The 17,125-nt window shown below is 40.6% G+C and overlaps 1 protein-coding gene across 10 annotated transcripts in view; it reads right to left on the bottom strand.

The window, feature by feature from the left end:
* The window catches only part of ZDHHC1 (zinc finger DHHC-type containing 1), a 36,569-nt gene that overhangs the window by 10,590 nt on the left and 8,854 nt on the right, over positions 1–17,125 (bottom strand). For 3 of the 10 annotated variants that reach the window (XM_067004480.1, XM_048078704.2, XM_048078705.2), the window contains 8 exons: positions 14,315–14,490; positions 13,580–13,681; positions 12,665–12,789; positions 12,158–12,316; positions 7,900–8,012; positions 2,418–2,503; positions 862–955; positions 106–214 (listed from right to left, as the gene is read on the bottom strand). In XM_067004480.1, coding sequence (XP_066860581.1) covers positions 106–214; positions 862–955; positions 2,418–2,503; positions 7,900–8,012; positions 12,158–12,316; positions 12,665–12,789; positions 13,580–13,681; positions 14,315–14,490 — 964 coding nt within the window. Of the gene's footprint in view, positions 1–105; positions 215–861; positions 956–2,417; positions 2,504–7,899; positions 8,013–12,157; positions 12,317–12,664; positions 12,790–13,579; positions 13,682–14,314; positions 14,491–14,787; positions 17,045–17,125 lie in introns of those variants that run through there. The other 7 variants (XM_048078709.2, XM_048078712.2, XM_048078707.2 and 4 more) reach the window with 7 other exon arrangements.

Below are 17,125 nucleotides of genomic sequence, written 5' to 3'. Positions count from 1 at the left end.
TTTTTTCTTGTCTCTACTTTCTAAAGTCATGTTCATATTAAATCCTTCACATTTCAGTGAACTGGAACAGTTACGAAGCAAGGAAGCTGACTGACGCACTCTCACCTGACTGAGGACCTGGGAAAGGGGGCCAAGGTCTAGCATGTGTTTTAGATCTGCTCTCCGTTGCTGAAGAAGAAGTCTTGTGTGTCTTCTTTCGTCTTTTCTTCTGTCTCTGTGAAAGCAAGAAGCCCCAAAGTCACAAAATACAGTATCTAAAATACAAGTGTAGTTGAAAAGGAAGCTTCCTTATCATTTAGATGACAAAACTTTGATTAATAAGCCTGGAGGAAAGGGGGAGAACACAACCACCTGCCATTTGAGGAAGTGTGGAAAGCATCTGGATGTAGGAAAAGGAATATCAAAAAAGCAGAAAACTTGACTTTGAACAACTGCTTTATACACTAAAGCTTCATGTCTGCATGCATCATATTTCCCCGGGCAGATAGTTTAGTATCCATATTTGAATGCATTAACTGTTGGATTTTGCTCTACAGAAGCATGCACAGTGGTATAGATACCGTCACTGAACAGCACTGGAATAGCAAGATATTGTACAGGCTCTATGTACTACAGCTGAGCTGCAAGCTTATGAAGCAACAGCAGAATACATCTGATCACGTGTGTGAGCTGAGATGGGAGAGTATTGTTTGGATGTCATGACTGCAGGGCATGGCCAGCCCTGCACATACACGCTGAGGACAGCAAGATTGAGTGTAGAAAGGACGTAACCACAGTCTGCACCAGAGCGAGTTTGTACCCATGCAATGTGATGAATCATCAGCAGCAGAGGTTTTGGTATGTAGCAAGTCTCCTGCTTACCTGTGAAGGGACTGCAAAGTGAAGAGATGGGAGGTCAGGAGAGGCGGTCTGCTCAGGATCAGCTTCATCATTGTGGACGTAGAGCTTTGAAAAGCTAAAACACATGGCAGATACACAAGACGCTGTCCTTAGACACTGCTGTACCCTCACTCCCATTTTTCTTGCACTTACCCAGCTTCAGTCAGGCTGACTAAGGCATCCCTTGCTTTGCACAGCACTCCCAGCATGACTGCAGGGTAGCTGTTCCTGCGCAACTGTGCATAAAACATAAAGGATTCCCTCTCCCTTCCCCAGGGACATGAGTTAATAGGCAAGGCTTAATTAAGAGAGAAGGATGCTGTTTTACCATGACTGCTCGCCTCGTATTAAAACTATGCTGATTCATATTGTGATTCAGGTCTCTTGACAACCTGAAATCATATAATTATAATGAGCGCAATATAGGAATTATGGGACAAAACCACCCAGAAGTTTAAGATGGTAACAGAAGAAAACATTTTTTTGTGATGCAATGGCTCTTAGCAACGTATATTATCAGTACTGTGTTGTCATTTGGCTTCCACGTGGAGATGAAATTTGATTTTGACAGAAAATGCTTATGGCCTGAGAAATTCAGATAATCAGAATTCAGACACCCAGATTCAGAAATCTGAGATATTCAGATGTGGGGATATAAATACTGAACTGGTACAAACACAACCTAAAGATGTTTTTGAGCTTGATCTCTTATAATCTATTACAGAAAAAACTCTAGGGCAACAGGAAATGAGATAAGGCTGGATTTTCTGATGTGAAAGCGCTCTAGGACATCACATTGAGCAAGTCACTTGACCAGCTGATGAATTGAGGCACAGCAGCAAAAATGCACAGGGTCAGGGTTTCAGCTGAGCCTTCCTTGTACCTTCTTACATTTTAAATGAATATGAAGAGTATTCTAAAATGAGGGTCTGGGAAATATATTAATTAAATGTCATGCTAGACTTGAGCTTTAAGTTAGATCTCTTCCAAAAAACCTTGGAATTGTTAAGTATATGAGCAAATTCTAACTTAATGCAGACATGGCTTGTAGGGGCCACCCAGATGGTGAGGTATGTACAACAAGCTCTCAAAACTGCTATAGTTGGGTATTCTGTTTAATTCCAAGGCAATCACAGATATTGATTAATTGTGACTTCCTATACAAAAATGCTCTAAGCCTAATCACGAACTTTACAGGCTTTCAGATTTCACATTTGCTCACAAAGCAGACCATCTCCTTTTTCAGTGGCATTGTAGAAACTTTGTTACAAGCTTAGGTGGAGCTCCCAGCTATATTTCAGGCAGCTTTAAATGAATTTTAATTTAAAACAGTCTCAACAGAGTGCTCTAGGAATGTTATTTTCCCAGAGGAGCAAAGGCAAGTACTCCTGCAGGTATTTATCCTCCTGAAACTCAAAGATTTCAGCATGTCTTGGTCAAAATACCAGTGCTCCATACATTCCTAAAGTGACTTTGATGACAATTTCCCATTCAGCATACATGCTGTTGGGAGAGTTCTATCTATTTACTTTACTCACCCTTTTCCTGAAGTTACTGTTGTGAAGTCCTCTACCTGAATACCAGGGTCTGTATAGCCAGGGTTACCTGAAAAAAAGTCCATTTCCTGAAAAAGAAAAAAAAAAAAAAAAAGAATTAACATTTTCAGAACAATATGGACACAGTGGAGAAGAGGGATTTTCACTACTGAAGTGTTCTCTTCCTCCTTCCTCAGCCATATGCCAAACGTATTCTGTCATTACATCTAGCACAGCTGAATCTCAGCAGAGGAGTCTGCTGCTTAAGATGGAAAACCAAGATTGAGACAATTAGAAGTCCCCGATTCATTCATTTAGTCCAGCCAGTATTTCATGTGACTCAAAATCACATCAGAGAACACTTACAGAGGCCAGCTGAATCATTTCTTGGGACCGCATTCAAAATATCACTTAAAGCCTTCATTAGTTATACAGTTCAATAATAGGAGTTAAGCAGTGAAGGCAGAAAAGTTCTTTTAAATTCAAAATGGAGGAGACAAAAATGAAAACATGCAATATACAGGAAAGCCATAAAGTATTTTCTGTTTCTTGTGTGAATGCTTTATGGCTAATAACTGTGCTATTTAAAAAAAAAAAAAAAAAAAAGGCAATATATTACTCATTCTCCTGAGGTACAGATGAATTCCAAGTAATGCCATCCTGACTTTTGAAGTTGCATACCCACATAAACATAAAAGAAGGCTTGACAAATAAGCCTCCTAAATCCAAGTAGCTGAATTACAGAAAAGGGGCTCCCAGTTCTCCCCCCAAAAGTACGCAATTAGGATGGTCAGAGGTTCAGAGGACCTCTGCAGATTATTATTAATTGATGCAGATTATGAAGCCCTGACCTCAAAAAAAAAAAAAAAAACAAACTGTGATCAGGAGAACCTTGATGCTCTATTTTCAGTAGCTGCACTCTCTTATATTTGAATAATTAGTGAGACAGCTTTCAGTATTTTAGTGTGCAGTGACTATAAAAACCCACATATATTGTATATATATTGTGAGGCAAAATTTAGGTTGTAAAGACGGGGGGCGATTTTGAATGCAATAGGCATTAGCTTAATAAACAAAAACCTTAAGCACAGGAAGACCTATTCGGCTGAGCAGCCTGATCAGCAGACTTGAGAAAATGAAGTCAAAGTTGGACGTCCCACAAACGGGTTCCTGAGAGACCCAGGGCCTCTGCAGTTCAGCACATTCATAAACAGAAGAGCAGAACAGTGAGATGAAATCTGGTGATGATGCTCCCTTATGTAAGGCAATAAAAATGAAAGCCAACTGCAAAGAGCTGCAGAAGATTCGTGTAAAATTGAATTACAGCATGATAAAATGGCACATGAAAATCAATATTGCTAGATGTAAAGATGTAAAGTGATGCACTTGGGAAAAGTAGTGCAAACTTTATATACAAAGCAGTGCTCTCTGAACTAGAAATGAATTCATGGAGTTACATGCTCAGTGGCAGCCAAGAAATCATTTCAGATGATAGGAATGAGAAGGAAAGCCATAAAAAAAAGCAAAGAGATAATGGTTTCATGTCACTGGATAAATTCATAGGCAGCCTGGACTCTGTATTCTCTACATCATTCCAGCCTCTTCACCCACAGAAGATCTGGAAATAGGTACAGAGAAGAGTGACAGGGCCAATGACTTTATCAAGCACTTTCTGTACAAGAAACAGCTAATGGGCCAGGGCCCTTCAGACAGGAGGCAAAATACTCAGGGCAGATATGAGTGGCTTGGAGTACACAAACTGGGAATAACTGTTTCACATCTCAACAATACAATGCTTAAGGAGCATCAAATGAAAAAGGATCAGGCAACAGCTTTGAAAGGAACTAAAGAAAAGTTGTGGTTTTGATACGGCATGGAGCTAAGCTGTAGCACTCACCACTGTAGTATGGTGCAGGTGCTAAATGTTACACAGATTCAAGAATAAATTAGAAGAGCTTGTGTCAGCAAGCAGCAAGTACAAAGCCATTCGATGCTCTGTGTTCCAGAAGCCCCTGACACATATTGCCAAATGCTGGGAGAGGGTACTGGGGATTATGCTCCCAGCGTCAGAGCCAGCACACTGCCCTGATCATCTTTGCCCAGCCTTCTTTACACGCCAGCAGAGAAACTTCCAAATTTACTAGTTGCTTTCAAAAATCCTGGCATGGAGGCCTGAAATCTCGGTACTCATATAATTGTAGATAAGGGGGCTGCCAAACTGGAAAGAGTTCAGGCTTGTTGCATTTTGTAAAGTGCTCTTACTTTAATTGGTCTTGCAAATATGGAAAGAAAAAAAAAAAAAAAAGAGGTGGAAAGAAATTTACAACTGTCTTGTAGGTGCTAACATCAAATTTGAAGAGAATTGGTTCAGCAATTTTGAGTGCTTGAACTTTCTGGTTTGCAAACTATGAAATTTTGGGCTCACTACTATCAGCAGTTTACCCCTGTGCAGATTCATGATCTGCAGAAATTTAACCCGTATATGTTTCACATAGAACTTGTAACTCAAGCCATATCATTGATCATTATTGACAGAACATCAAGTGTACATAAATGGTTCCTTACAGCTCCTTGAGGACCAAATTCTTAACATTTACACTCAAACCTCTTGCACCTGAGTCTCAATTGAAGGAGAGCAGACACAACCTCATGTCAATTTGAAGCAGCAAGCCTGGAAAAAGCAGGGTGGGGAGATGCAGGCCTTTGCAGAGGAAAGCTCACCATGGCTGCAGTGAGCTGCAGCAGGAGACGTCCTTGTAAGACTGTGCACAGCTACTGAAAACGATCAGGACTCAACATGCACAGCATACAAACAGAAGTGCAGGCCTGGCATTTCAAAGGAGGATAACAAATGATGCATCTTCAGAATACCATGAACAATTCTTTCCAAGCAGGCAATAAAAGAGCCTTTTAAAATCCATTTTGTGTATTTCAGCCTTTTAAATTATGTATAACCAAAGCAGCCGCATAGAAGAAAGTAAAGGATTAGAGCTGACAAGCAGAAACAAATGGAAGAAGACTCGATCAGTAGGAAATGCAATGTTCTCTCAGCATGACGAAAGCTACAAGCACAGTGCAGAGCCCCAGCCTCTCTCAGCTCCCACAGGACAGCCAGCTGTCAACCGTGACAGCAAGACAGAGACACCCTTACCGCCCGGGTTGTTAGCCTTCATCTCTTGCTCTTCCTGAGAATAGACTGCTAAACCAATTTGAATCTCAGTTAGCAAAGCTCACGGCCAACTTATAGGTCCTGCCCATGCTCAGACCTCCTCTAAAGGTTGATTACAGCCGTGCCCACCCACAAACTTCGTGGTTATAAATTCTGACTGTTCTATAATTGTCTACAGAAAACAAAAACAAAACCAACCAAACAACAACAACAACAACAACAAAACAGTTACTTGCACTTGCTGCTTTGGCTATAGTAATAGAGGCAAAGACTGTATGTCCAACCATTTTGCATTTTTGTGATATCTGAACCATATAAGTGTGCAAACAGTGCTTTTATTTTCTGCATGTCCTGAGAAAGATTTCACAAGTATATAAGAATCCTTCAACCTGAACATAGCTGAAGACCTAACTGCAGACAAACATGGAAAATGGAAGCCAAAACCAACATCTAAGCTTGAAGAAGCCTCAAATACAAGGATTAAAGGGGAATTGCATGTTTCTTCTTACTCTCTACAATTAACGAGCAGTTAAGACAAAGGTGGGAAGAACATGATTTCTATTTTATGCTTGCAAGATCTTGGATCAATTACAAAGGACTTCTGTGTTCAAACTAAAGGCTGTAGTCAACACAGCTTACAAAAGGCGAGTCACTTGGTGTACTCCTACTCCGATGTATTTGTTTGTGTTTATCTCTGGTTGCTATGTAAGGAACAAGGAAAATCTGGTGGGTTAACATTTTTCTTAACAATGTTACTGGGCATCTTCCAGTCTTTATTGTTCCCCAAGGTACGAACTGTAGCTCTGAAACACAGAACTTTTCACCCTGCTTCTTCCACGCTGCTGCTACAAATTAACCAGATTCACACATACGTGGACAAGCAGCAGCACAGACAGGAGAACAGGACTGAATGGCCACATCCCTGATGTACCCCCAACACCAGAGTCCACCTCTGTTCAGGAATATTTTCAGTATCAATCAAAATTTGGTAACTAGGAAATCATTAGAGCTAATGTTTTATTATTGCTTTAATTTTCATGTTCTCTGACACAAAGCGCCAAACATCCTTGTTGTTATGGAAACCTCCGTTTAAACTGAAAGTTCAAATTTTCCAAGACAGTAAAAGAAGTATATGAAAAGCTGGGGTATCCATATTGTACAGAAAGGGAATTGGCTCACTTTCCCCTTTCCTTTGATAAGGTAAAGCTTTTAATGTGTCCAGAGAGATCCCAGTATCTCTACACAGAACACCTGGATTAAGCTTGGATGTAATTAGTTTCTTATGAAATATAAAACTGGCTGTGTAGTAGGCAACTCACTTGCATAAAGCTAGGTAGAATTACATGGGATCGCAGAATCACATAATAATTTAGACTGGGAAGAACTTCTGGAAGTTTCTAGTAAATCCCCTGCCCAAACCAATACAAATGTTGTGCAGTCAAATTTTGAGTAACTCCAGGGACAGAGTTGTCTTGCAGCAAAATAAATTACCCTGAACCTCTCAATTAATACCGCAGTATTTGCCACTGCACAGTGCAGCAGGACTGAAGCCTTGTAGAACTCCTTTACAGCAATACAGATCAACATCATGGTAATCACAAGGACCCTTATCACTACATAAACACGAAGAAAAACAAAGCTATCTGGGTCATTTTTGACCATGACTGGTGCCCTTTTCTTTTTCAGAAGCTTTAAACTGTTCAGTATTAGCTGCTCAACACTTAACCCCAGTTTCTCCAGTCCTAGAGCCTGCCTGCTTTCAGTCATGACCGACAGTACCACGCACATAAGCCATCAAAATGCACACTGCCACCAGAACAGATGGTTGTGCCCTTTCCAGTGACAGGTCCTTCCCACTCTCCAGTCATCCTCTTCCATGCTGACACAAGCACTTACGTGACTGCTTGGTGAACCAAAGGGGAGGGAGCTGGCCCAGCTAAACACTACCTCAACTATTTTTTTAATAAAGTAAGTTTATTCTTACACGGACAAATTCCCCCACCCTGTTCAGTGCATGACTGTAACAAACAGCTGTGCTGGCAGAGCAGAATAGATAGTCCGGGGCCCAAAACAAGTGGCGGAAGAGAAGGGGTGGGAGTGATTCATTTGAAATCAGTACTTGCTTATGCCTAGAGTGTTCATCAAGTCACAGGCCTTAGACTCTCTCACATCCCATTCTACTCCACAGAAGTACTTCAGAAGTCTTACCTGTAGCCACTGCCTCTAAAATTTGGAGCTTGCAAAGCTGTGGCAAACTCTACACAGTGAACAAGTGTGGCTTTTTTACAAGAAATGGATTGAAAGTACAATGAGTACCTGACTGGGGATCACTTGGGAGGGACAAGATTCCAGTTGCTTGTCTGCCTCTTTGGCCTCTTGCTGGGGACGCTGCTGCAGGATGTACTCATACGTAGTCAGCTTGTTCCACACTGGGAGGAAAGAGAGAGCTGTCAGTGCATGAAAGGCCCCTCCCAATTTTACTTGCCACCCACAAACAGCCTGAAAAACTATACAATATTTAATTAGGAACTATAAATATGAGAAAACTGGTATTCTAAGAGAAAAGTACCTTCACACTGTATATCTTACTGTATCCTTTATTGTGATCACCACAACACTTTCTGACAGGCACAGCGTTCAGCTGGATGTCTGATGCCTCGTACACACAGTACAGCCTTTTAAGCTACCACAATTCATTCAGCTCATTTCAGAGCAAAACCATTATTCATATCCAATATGAGAAACATCCGTATCATATAGAAAGCTCAGTGAGCAGTCAAAAGGGATGTAATGCTAAATGTAGAAGAGAAATTCAGCAGGTTAGTGCGTCCCATAAAGAAGATTGAGACAATTAATGTCCAAAACAGTGAGCACCAAATGCCCGACTCATCTCATGCCAAATAGACACGTCCAAAGCTCCTATGTGCCTGAGTTTATATGCTCTTAAGGTCTCCCACACACAAACACATCTGCTTCCATGAATGAGCAAAAGCATTTTACATTTCTGAGCAGCTTGGTTTTCTCATGAGACTCAAAACATCTAAAACTAAGACATTCCTCCCCTCATGACCCTGATGTAGTAAGTATTTTTAGACCACAAATGGATGCTGCAGCTTTTTACTGCACAGCCTGGTAAGCCTTATTCCTGTTTACAGTAGCATAGCCGTTAAATCAGATGCCTAGGGTATGGGACATCTAGACTAAAATCCTTGCTCTGCCTGAATACATTTGTACCAGTAGTATCCTACCCCTCAAAACCATGCCATAAACACAGGACTAGTTCATAGGGAAGTGGGGAAGAACAGAGGAGAATGTGCCCCTCCTATTAAAGCAGCGACCATATGAAGAACAAAGAATCCAATATCCATTTGGCCAGGAAGACAGAACATAAAGATGAATGCGAGTCTGAAGCCAAGTGATTACTGAATGCACTTAATGAGGACGGTACCAAGTGCTGGCAAATGCTACTAGAATTGAATCTGAATGCATGATTTGAGAAACAGAATATTGCTTCAGAAGCAAAGGGCTATATACCATTTTTAGTTTAGAATTCATTGGTTTCTGAATACTTAGCAGAGCAACTTTTAAAATATTTTAACATTTGTTTAGTCAAAAAATACTACATTTGTCCAGACAGCACATAATTGCAGCACATAATGTGTAACACATAATCAAAAAAGACACCTCCCTCCAAAATTCTGAAGAGCCATGCTTCCCTGAATGCCTCTACAAATTAATCTCAATCAACACTTAATTTTGAACACACAGATCTACTACTTTGAAAACAATCTACTGTGATAGCACCAAGTAGTTAAAACCAGGACAGAAATTCTGAAAAGTTCACTGTGCTCGCAACACAGACATTCAAAGATTTTCATAGCTAAATCTGATTCAAGCCAGTTTGTTGTTGTTGTTGTTGTTTTTTAATGCAAAACTTAAAGGCAATATCAGCCATGGGGGTGCTATTTTTGTTCTATAATTTAATTACACAGGAAAAAAAGATTCATGAAAAAATATTCATGAACAGTAATTATGTTTCAAAAGGGTGGTTCATTCCAATACTGTCTACCTTAAAGTATTCAGATGAGACCACTGAAAATTAAATGTGTGAAATAAGATGAATTTAAAACACAAATAATATGTCTCTCTCCCTGAATCTTAGTTGTCAAAATAATGCATACCTTGTAACATACAATATAGGCTTCAATGTGGCAAAGTTGCTCCTTTTAAGCAAGGACTTACACAACACACTTTTGCACAGCATGGAGCACAGCTTAAACCAGCTTCAATAAAGTACCAGATGTCAACATAATAAAATAACGAAAACTAACAATAATTAAATTCTGTTTCCATGTAACTCATAAATATTATAAATTGTGTCAAAACTAAAAGTTAATTAGGCTCAAAATTTATTCTGAAAGAGGAAAAAAATCCCCCCAAGAAAACAAAAAAAATCAACCCCGGAGTAGAACTGGTGTTAAACATGCATGTTTCTGTTTGACAAGAGAAGGCAGGACTTTATCCCAAGGAGGGAGCACCCTCTTGTGGAAGTTGTACACAAAGACAGGATAATCTACAGCTCAGCACTGGAAAGAACAATCCTGTTTTTTTCATCCAAAATAAATTTTCCCGGAGTGACCCCTGCACTGTGAGGCTTTTAGTCTGCATTGCTAGGTCAACCTTTGAAATCTCCAGGCATCACACCGTTAACCAAGTCAAGTCAACTTTTAATTGCACCAAGAAAGCAAAACTGTGGACTGTGACCAAATCTGGAACTGCACTGATTTGTGCTGGCTTAATTTGTGTTCACACCTGTATCACCGTTAATGGACAACCTAAGAATCCACCCAAGAATTGTCTGCAAGCAGTCTTCGCTTCTCTTCTCACACATCCCTTCTCCCCTAGTTTTTGCACCACTGACTTCAGCAAGTGCGAGATCTTCTCTCATCACAATTTACGTAAGGCAGACAAATAGCATGGTCTTCACTTCACACGATGACAGAAAAAAGGTTTTTGATGACCATTTGTACTTCCAGGCAAAGCTATCCCTTCTATCCATCAGGAGCAACAAGCAGGAGATCTAATGTGGAGCCTTTCTGAAAAGTTCTCCCTCTGAGTTCCACAAGTCATTTCGTGTCAGTACAGCACAACTTCCACAATGGGACCTGATCTGGAAGTTGGACTTCCTATTAGAAAATTAGGCCAATACCATCGCCACTTCTCTTGGGTAACAGAGAAACAGGACCTCTCATACTACAGAAGCAGACAGGATCAGTGAAGACCCTCAGAAGCCAGTGGAGACAATTGAATCTGTCATTACTGGCATGGAGCTGGAATTAACCACTCCATCTCACCTGGCCTCTCTGCCATTCGCCCAGGTGCTTGCAGTTTGGGGTCAGTACCAAGCACAGAAGATCTAAGCTGGTTTTACAGAATGGCAAAGGACATGGGAGTGCACCTTGCTCACATCACATTGTGCTTTAGCAAGTCCTACAGCATGAAATTGGCATTACACAGAACCACCTGGGATGCAACATCACTTAGCAAACCTGATGCTAATCAGGTCTGGATAAACTTCATGTGGACTATATAAAATCCTACATATTTATATATAAAGTCTTTCATTACTATATTAACCAAGAACAATTTAGTTACTTTTATTATTTTTTTTCTTCCATTCAAGAAGCCTTGTACTCAAGATGCCATCCTTTAATATCTAGGACTTACTAGCAACTGTCCAATCACTATCCAAGACATTCTGGAAATGGCCACTGATGTAGTTCAGCAAGTGAACTCTAAGTTTATCTGGATTCTAAGTTTTTGTATGATTTCTATGATTCAGCCCTGAATGAAGGAAATGGTACTGATGGGAGGTGGCCTTATTAGAGCTTTCTGAGGTAATGACTTCAAGATGCTCCTGGGGTATCTCACTAAAGTGGGAAAAGGTATTTCACTGGCTCCACTCCACCCTTTTGAAAGACACTAAAAGCCTCTAGATAGTTCTCTAGACAGAAGCCATCTGCTTCTAAACAGATAGGCTCCTCACTATCCCTAGAAGAAAACAGTCAGAGATGAGATGGTACATTTAGGCCAAATGCACACTCTGGGTTGCATAGAGTTATTCTACAGATATCTATGAGGTTAATTTGCATCTTGGAGACAACAAAAACATTTATCTGAGGTCTTACAGACAGGATGAGAGGTTCATCCCAAGTCAAGCATGTGTAGAGTGTTTTCTCCCTGATGGATTCTCTGTTGCCCTTGGTGAAAGAAAAACTTGAGTGAACTAGTGAAATTTGGAAGCAGCATCTAATGGGACTTCTGCACACTGCAGTAAGAGAGGGCCTCTAGGGAAAATCAGAAGTATAATGTTAACTCCAACTTTTTACCTCTTCAGTGGTAATCTTGCATGTTGTGTGCATAGTTGTAACACAGGTGAACACACAGAATGAGTATAAGCTAAAATGAAGAAAATGAAAGAAATAGAAGAAATAGTAGAAGCTATTCTACTTATTCTTCCTATAAAATGAAGAAAATGAAATGGGGACGCAGATGACAGGAACAGAATACCTACTAAGATAGATGTGAAAGGTCAAGAGGTGGCCTAGCAGGAACACGGTCACTAGGCTCAGTAGAATAAAAGTCCCAGCTGGAACCAAAATGGCTGGAGCCCCAGTCTCAACAGGAGCAGCAGGAAGAAACACAAACCAGACGTCCGTGTGGTTCTTTAGAACTGTAAATCAAAAACAGGAGAGGTCAGCAGATTGTCCAGGTATCTCTAACTCGACTTTACAGCTGGAAATACTGTTAACTCAGAAGTGGCTGCAGGTCCATTATGCACTTGAGGCTTAAGAAACTTTATATTTTCAAGGCCTTTAGGAAGAGCAGCTTAGTAGGCTCTGGAAGGAAACACATTGCATCACCTGAACAGAGACGCTCCTGTACAAATATAACACGAAAGGAATAAGGAACAGGAGCTCCTCCTCAGTGGGAAAGCCCATGGAATCCAGTCCCACATGCAGCTGGCCCTTGAGATATGCTGGCTGACTCACAGGATGCTTCACTGAAGCATTGCTGTTACCTTCGTAGTGCTGGTCAGAGCGAAGCATCATGGGGTTAATGAAGAACTCCACAAAGACGTAGCAAGCAACGAGCAGCAGAAGCCCAAGGCCCAGAATGGCAGACAGGACACTATTCAAAAAGAACCTGCCAAAAAGGTGAGAACTCTGAGTGGCTTCAATAACTTCACACATACAATTCAAAGGACAGACAACCCAGATTACTGTGGCACTTTCACAGATGTTGGGCAAGAGTCTTATTTGTTACCCTAACTAAACTGTGACCCGTTAGAGCAATTCTAGTTAGAAGGCAATGAAGTATACTTATGATAGACAGCTCCCGGCACAAAATCTAACAGCAGTGTATCGTGGCAATCAGCAGTTACAACTCTTTGCTTCCCATGCAGTTCTAGTGCAGGAAAACTAGCTGAGAAGCAATAATCAGTGATAGCTTCCCTATTCTTTATCTTAAACCTGGCCTAGATTAGAGTTACCTGTATGCTGCTGTAACTCCTGCCTACTGGCAAGTCTCTTAGGGAGAGCAGGCAGTTTGGATTCATGTTGTTTCAGAGATGGGAACAACAGTATGACCATGGTTCTATTCCCACTCCAGTTCTCACAAACATTAAGGACAGCCAGTTACCATCACATAAGCTTTTTCTAATACCAAATAATAAGAGCATGCTTTCTGTTTTTACTTGTAAAAGCTTGACTACAAAATTCTATGTGTAGGAATTTTATCCCTGGTTATTGGGATGCCATAGTCATGCTTGCATTTTTGATCTGGTTTTCTCATGACTGACTTTATGCAGCTGGGATCTGAAAGAAAAGTGGTTTTGAGTGGCTCAGTCCAGATTACACTGAGATGCAGGAGCATCCCTGGAAGGGGGATATTACTTAAGCAGCGATGTGTTCTTGTTACAGTGCCAGGCCCTTACCAGTAATTCCTCTCTCCCACACAGTTGTTGAGCCATTTGCAGTGGTGATCAAAGCCACACACACATTTATTGCAAGTTCCACAGTGCTTTGATTTGGCACTCCTGCCAAAGAAAGGGTGGTGTTAGAGTGGCAGCACCAACAGGTTACCATGCCTTCCCAGTGACACAGGTACAGGGGCATACAGCAGTAGAGATCCTGGTAGTCATGAGAATACCTATGATATAGGGAATACTTAGACTACCAAACATATTGGCCATATTGGCATTGTTGGACCAAATTCCCAGATGCTGCAAAGTTTGTCTTTTTAATGCACTGTGTGATTTCTAGTTTAGAGATCCCAAACTCTTTAGCAATTCTACAAATTTTGATCTTAAAGTCTGCCCTCCAAGCATTTCTTGCTATCCAATTAGCATCTAGCCAAATACAAGCACACACACACAAGTTACATATTGTTCTCAGATCTAACACCAACATCCAGGTAACACAGAACAGAATAGTTCTCTCCACACAACACAAGAGCAATTAAATAAAACACTGAACCATGCACACATTTGACAGTGAGCATCTGCCCAACTAACTGAAGCCTGCCACAGGATGAAGTTTTACTGGCACTATAGAGTTAAGGGTTTCAGGGACTCGATTTCAATCTTATAGTCTAACAATAAGAAGAGCCTTAAGGTGAAGTGTAATGGTGAAGAAGAAAGATAAATAGAAGAAAAAGAGAAAATACTTACACATTTACATCACAGACATGGCAATGATGGTTTTCAATGACATGTGCATGTTGATTACGATTGAAGGTGGCCAGAGGCCCTAAATAGTTTTTTTCTCGCACATTTGCATCCGCAGGGTCAATGGAGACTGCAGTAAGATGAACAACTAAATGATAGATAAAACACACTCCTGGACACTGAAGTACACAGTTAAGGATTGTATGAGTGGTTTAATGCATATATATTTATCCTTAATACACAAAGCCCACACAGACGAGAAATATATGGCTTGTAACTAGAAATTACCATATAACTGATTATGGCACATTAATCTGAGCTTTATTAACAAAGACGTTTCCCTATCTCATGGTAATAAATATTCTCTGCAAAAAGAAAACTAAATCTACAGGAACAACCCTTCTTATAATGTACTATTCTGCCTCACAGAAATGTCCTCCCTAGCACAGGAGTTTTTAAAAATTACCTTTACTTACCAGAATCTGACCCCATGTGCAGGCTGTTGGCATAGGTCCACACTTCTTAGTCCATACAGAATCCTTGGAAAGGAACAGTCAGTTAAGGCCGTGCACATGCCCCTTCACAAGACCAAACTTCCAAAAAAGAGAAAAAAAAGTCACATCAAGTAACCAGTACCGATCACCTTGTTTTCCTTTTCTTTAGTCTGAATCCCAAGCAAGAGGATCACCCCTTTAAAGTAGGGTCCTACAGAATTTACAGACAGAGAATATCCAAAATTTCTCATTTGTTTCTCCAACTATTATCTGTTTGGATTCTTAATTCCAAACTCAGTAGCTAGTTAGAGCAAATAAGCTTTAGAAGTACTTTTGATCAAACCTCAAGTGACTGCCAATATTTGGAAAGACTACAAAGCAGCAGCTTTACATATCTGGAAAACCACTGTGCTCCAGAGTTTGCTCCTCAATACACTGTGATAGATGAGCATGCATGCAACAATTAATCTTCCAGTTTATTTGCTATAAAACCAGATATAAACACATCATTGATCATATTAAAGTCTATGGAAAACACAGAAGTGTTGTAAGGAAATAAAAAAAGAGAGAGAGAGAGAGACATTTGTGCTGTAATAACTGGTAGTAAAGCTTTGGGATACATTAATCTGATGAGTTAGAATGACTTTAGACTGAGTTATGAAGATATTTGGCATACAAATTTATGAAGTTCAAGCCTTGATAATACCAAGGACTTCAGTAAGATAGGCAGTCGTAAGACAACTGTGAGCTAAGGATATTAATAATGCCTAAATCATGCAAGAGTAAGTAAAACTATAAACAAAAGCATCAGTCGCAATAATATCAAAGGTTGTATGGACATATGAATATATCAATACCACATGTACAAATTGCGTAAGTGCATATCCCAGGAGCATCTTTTCAGAACTCTTCCCAAGATTCTGTCTGTAATATTTCTGGGTTATCTGGTTCTGCTAAGAAAGCTTTAAATATGAAAGGCTGCTACTAAAATAAAAAATAAAATAGGCTGCTACTAAAGGATTTTCTTGTTTCCAGTTACAGAACAATGTTAAACATTCCCCTTGGTTTCTGCCACAGAAAGACTGACACATCTGGAGTAATCTTTATACAAATTGCCAGAGATTAACCTAGCAAAATTTTTTTTTTTTTGCCAAAAAGCAAAAATGGCGCCTGTTTAATTTCATTCTAATTTGACCCTTGACAACAGGAAGTCCTAAATACATTAAAATGTGTGTACATATATATGTACATGCATAAATCTGCTTTGGCTTTGTTTGACATTTCATAAAATAGGTCAGACTTCCTGACTTTAATCTCACTGAGCCACTTTGTCAATTTTCTTTTCACCAGGAAATATGCTACGGGAGAAATGACAAAACCACACAGATACACACAAATTATAATCCCTCACCAGCTTGGTTAGTAATAAATTCAAATCTCAGGATTCCTTCTTCTAGTCTGCAACTTCCCAGACAATCAAATCCACTAGGAGCCAGGGCCTGGCCTTGAGGAGGTGCCTTCCTTGGTGCAGGTGACAGTACAAGGTGGCACTGAGTGCATTAGGATTGCTCCCCAGCACAGGACCCCGCACTCCAGCACAGCCCCTTCTGGAGGCGCACAGCCCCAGACCCTGCAGCAGCTCTGCTCCATCCCATGGCCTTGCTGGGGAGTGGGAGAAACGTGATGGGAGGTAGGGAAGAGGACAGGAGGAGGAAAGCGTGCTCAGGCTGGGCACAGAAGAAGATGCCTTGACAGTATGAGCACCTCAGCTTCAGATACTGCCTGCATTTGGAAGAAATAGATAGATGATAGACCTCTCCTCCTATGGTCACTCTACGCCACCTTGTATTTCACTCACAGCTTTCCTACAGAGGAGAGGAAGAGGCTTCTGGGAAAAGATCAACTGCTTGTTATCACAAGGAACCACACCATAAGATCATACACTTATAAAGCTGCCTTTCAAGACTCGTTCAGTCGGCACAGGAAAGTGAGGCAGCTCATCATGGCAAGGATGTTTGGGGGCTTTTCTTTTCCCTATGACTTCCCTCGAATGCTGCAGCACACTTGTAGAAAAAGATAAGGCAAAGGAGATACCTAGGCAGGAGTAGACAGCAGAAGAGCTTTGAAGGCAAAGGTAGTGAAAGAGTGATGAAGGAGGCAAGTAGAATGTTAGTGATCTACCTGAGTGGAGGGACAGAGTGGGTCTCAAAATATGTGTTTTTTAGAGACAAAAGATCACGATTCTGGCTCAGCCGCTTCTCCTATGCTTTATATGCTACCTAACAACATTTTTATATTAAAAAAAAAAACAACAAACTGT

This window comes from Anser cygnoides, chromosome 12, assembly GCF_040182565.1.
Source record: "Anser cygnoides isolate HZ-2024a breed goose chromosome 12, Taihu_goose_T2T_genome, whole genome shotgun sequence".
In the NCBI taxonomy this organism is placed as follows: domain Eukaryota; kingdom Metazoa; phylum Chordata; class Aves; order Anseriformes; family Anatidae; genus Anser; species Anser cygnoides.
This window is presented reverse-complemented; position numbering and strand designations above follow the sequence as displayed.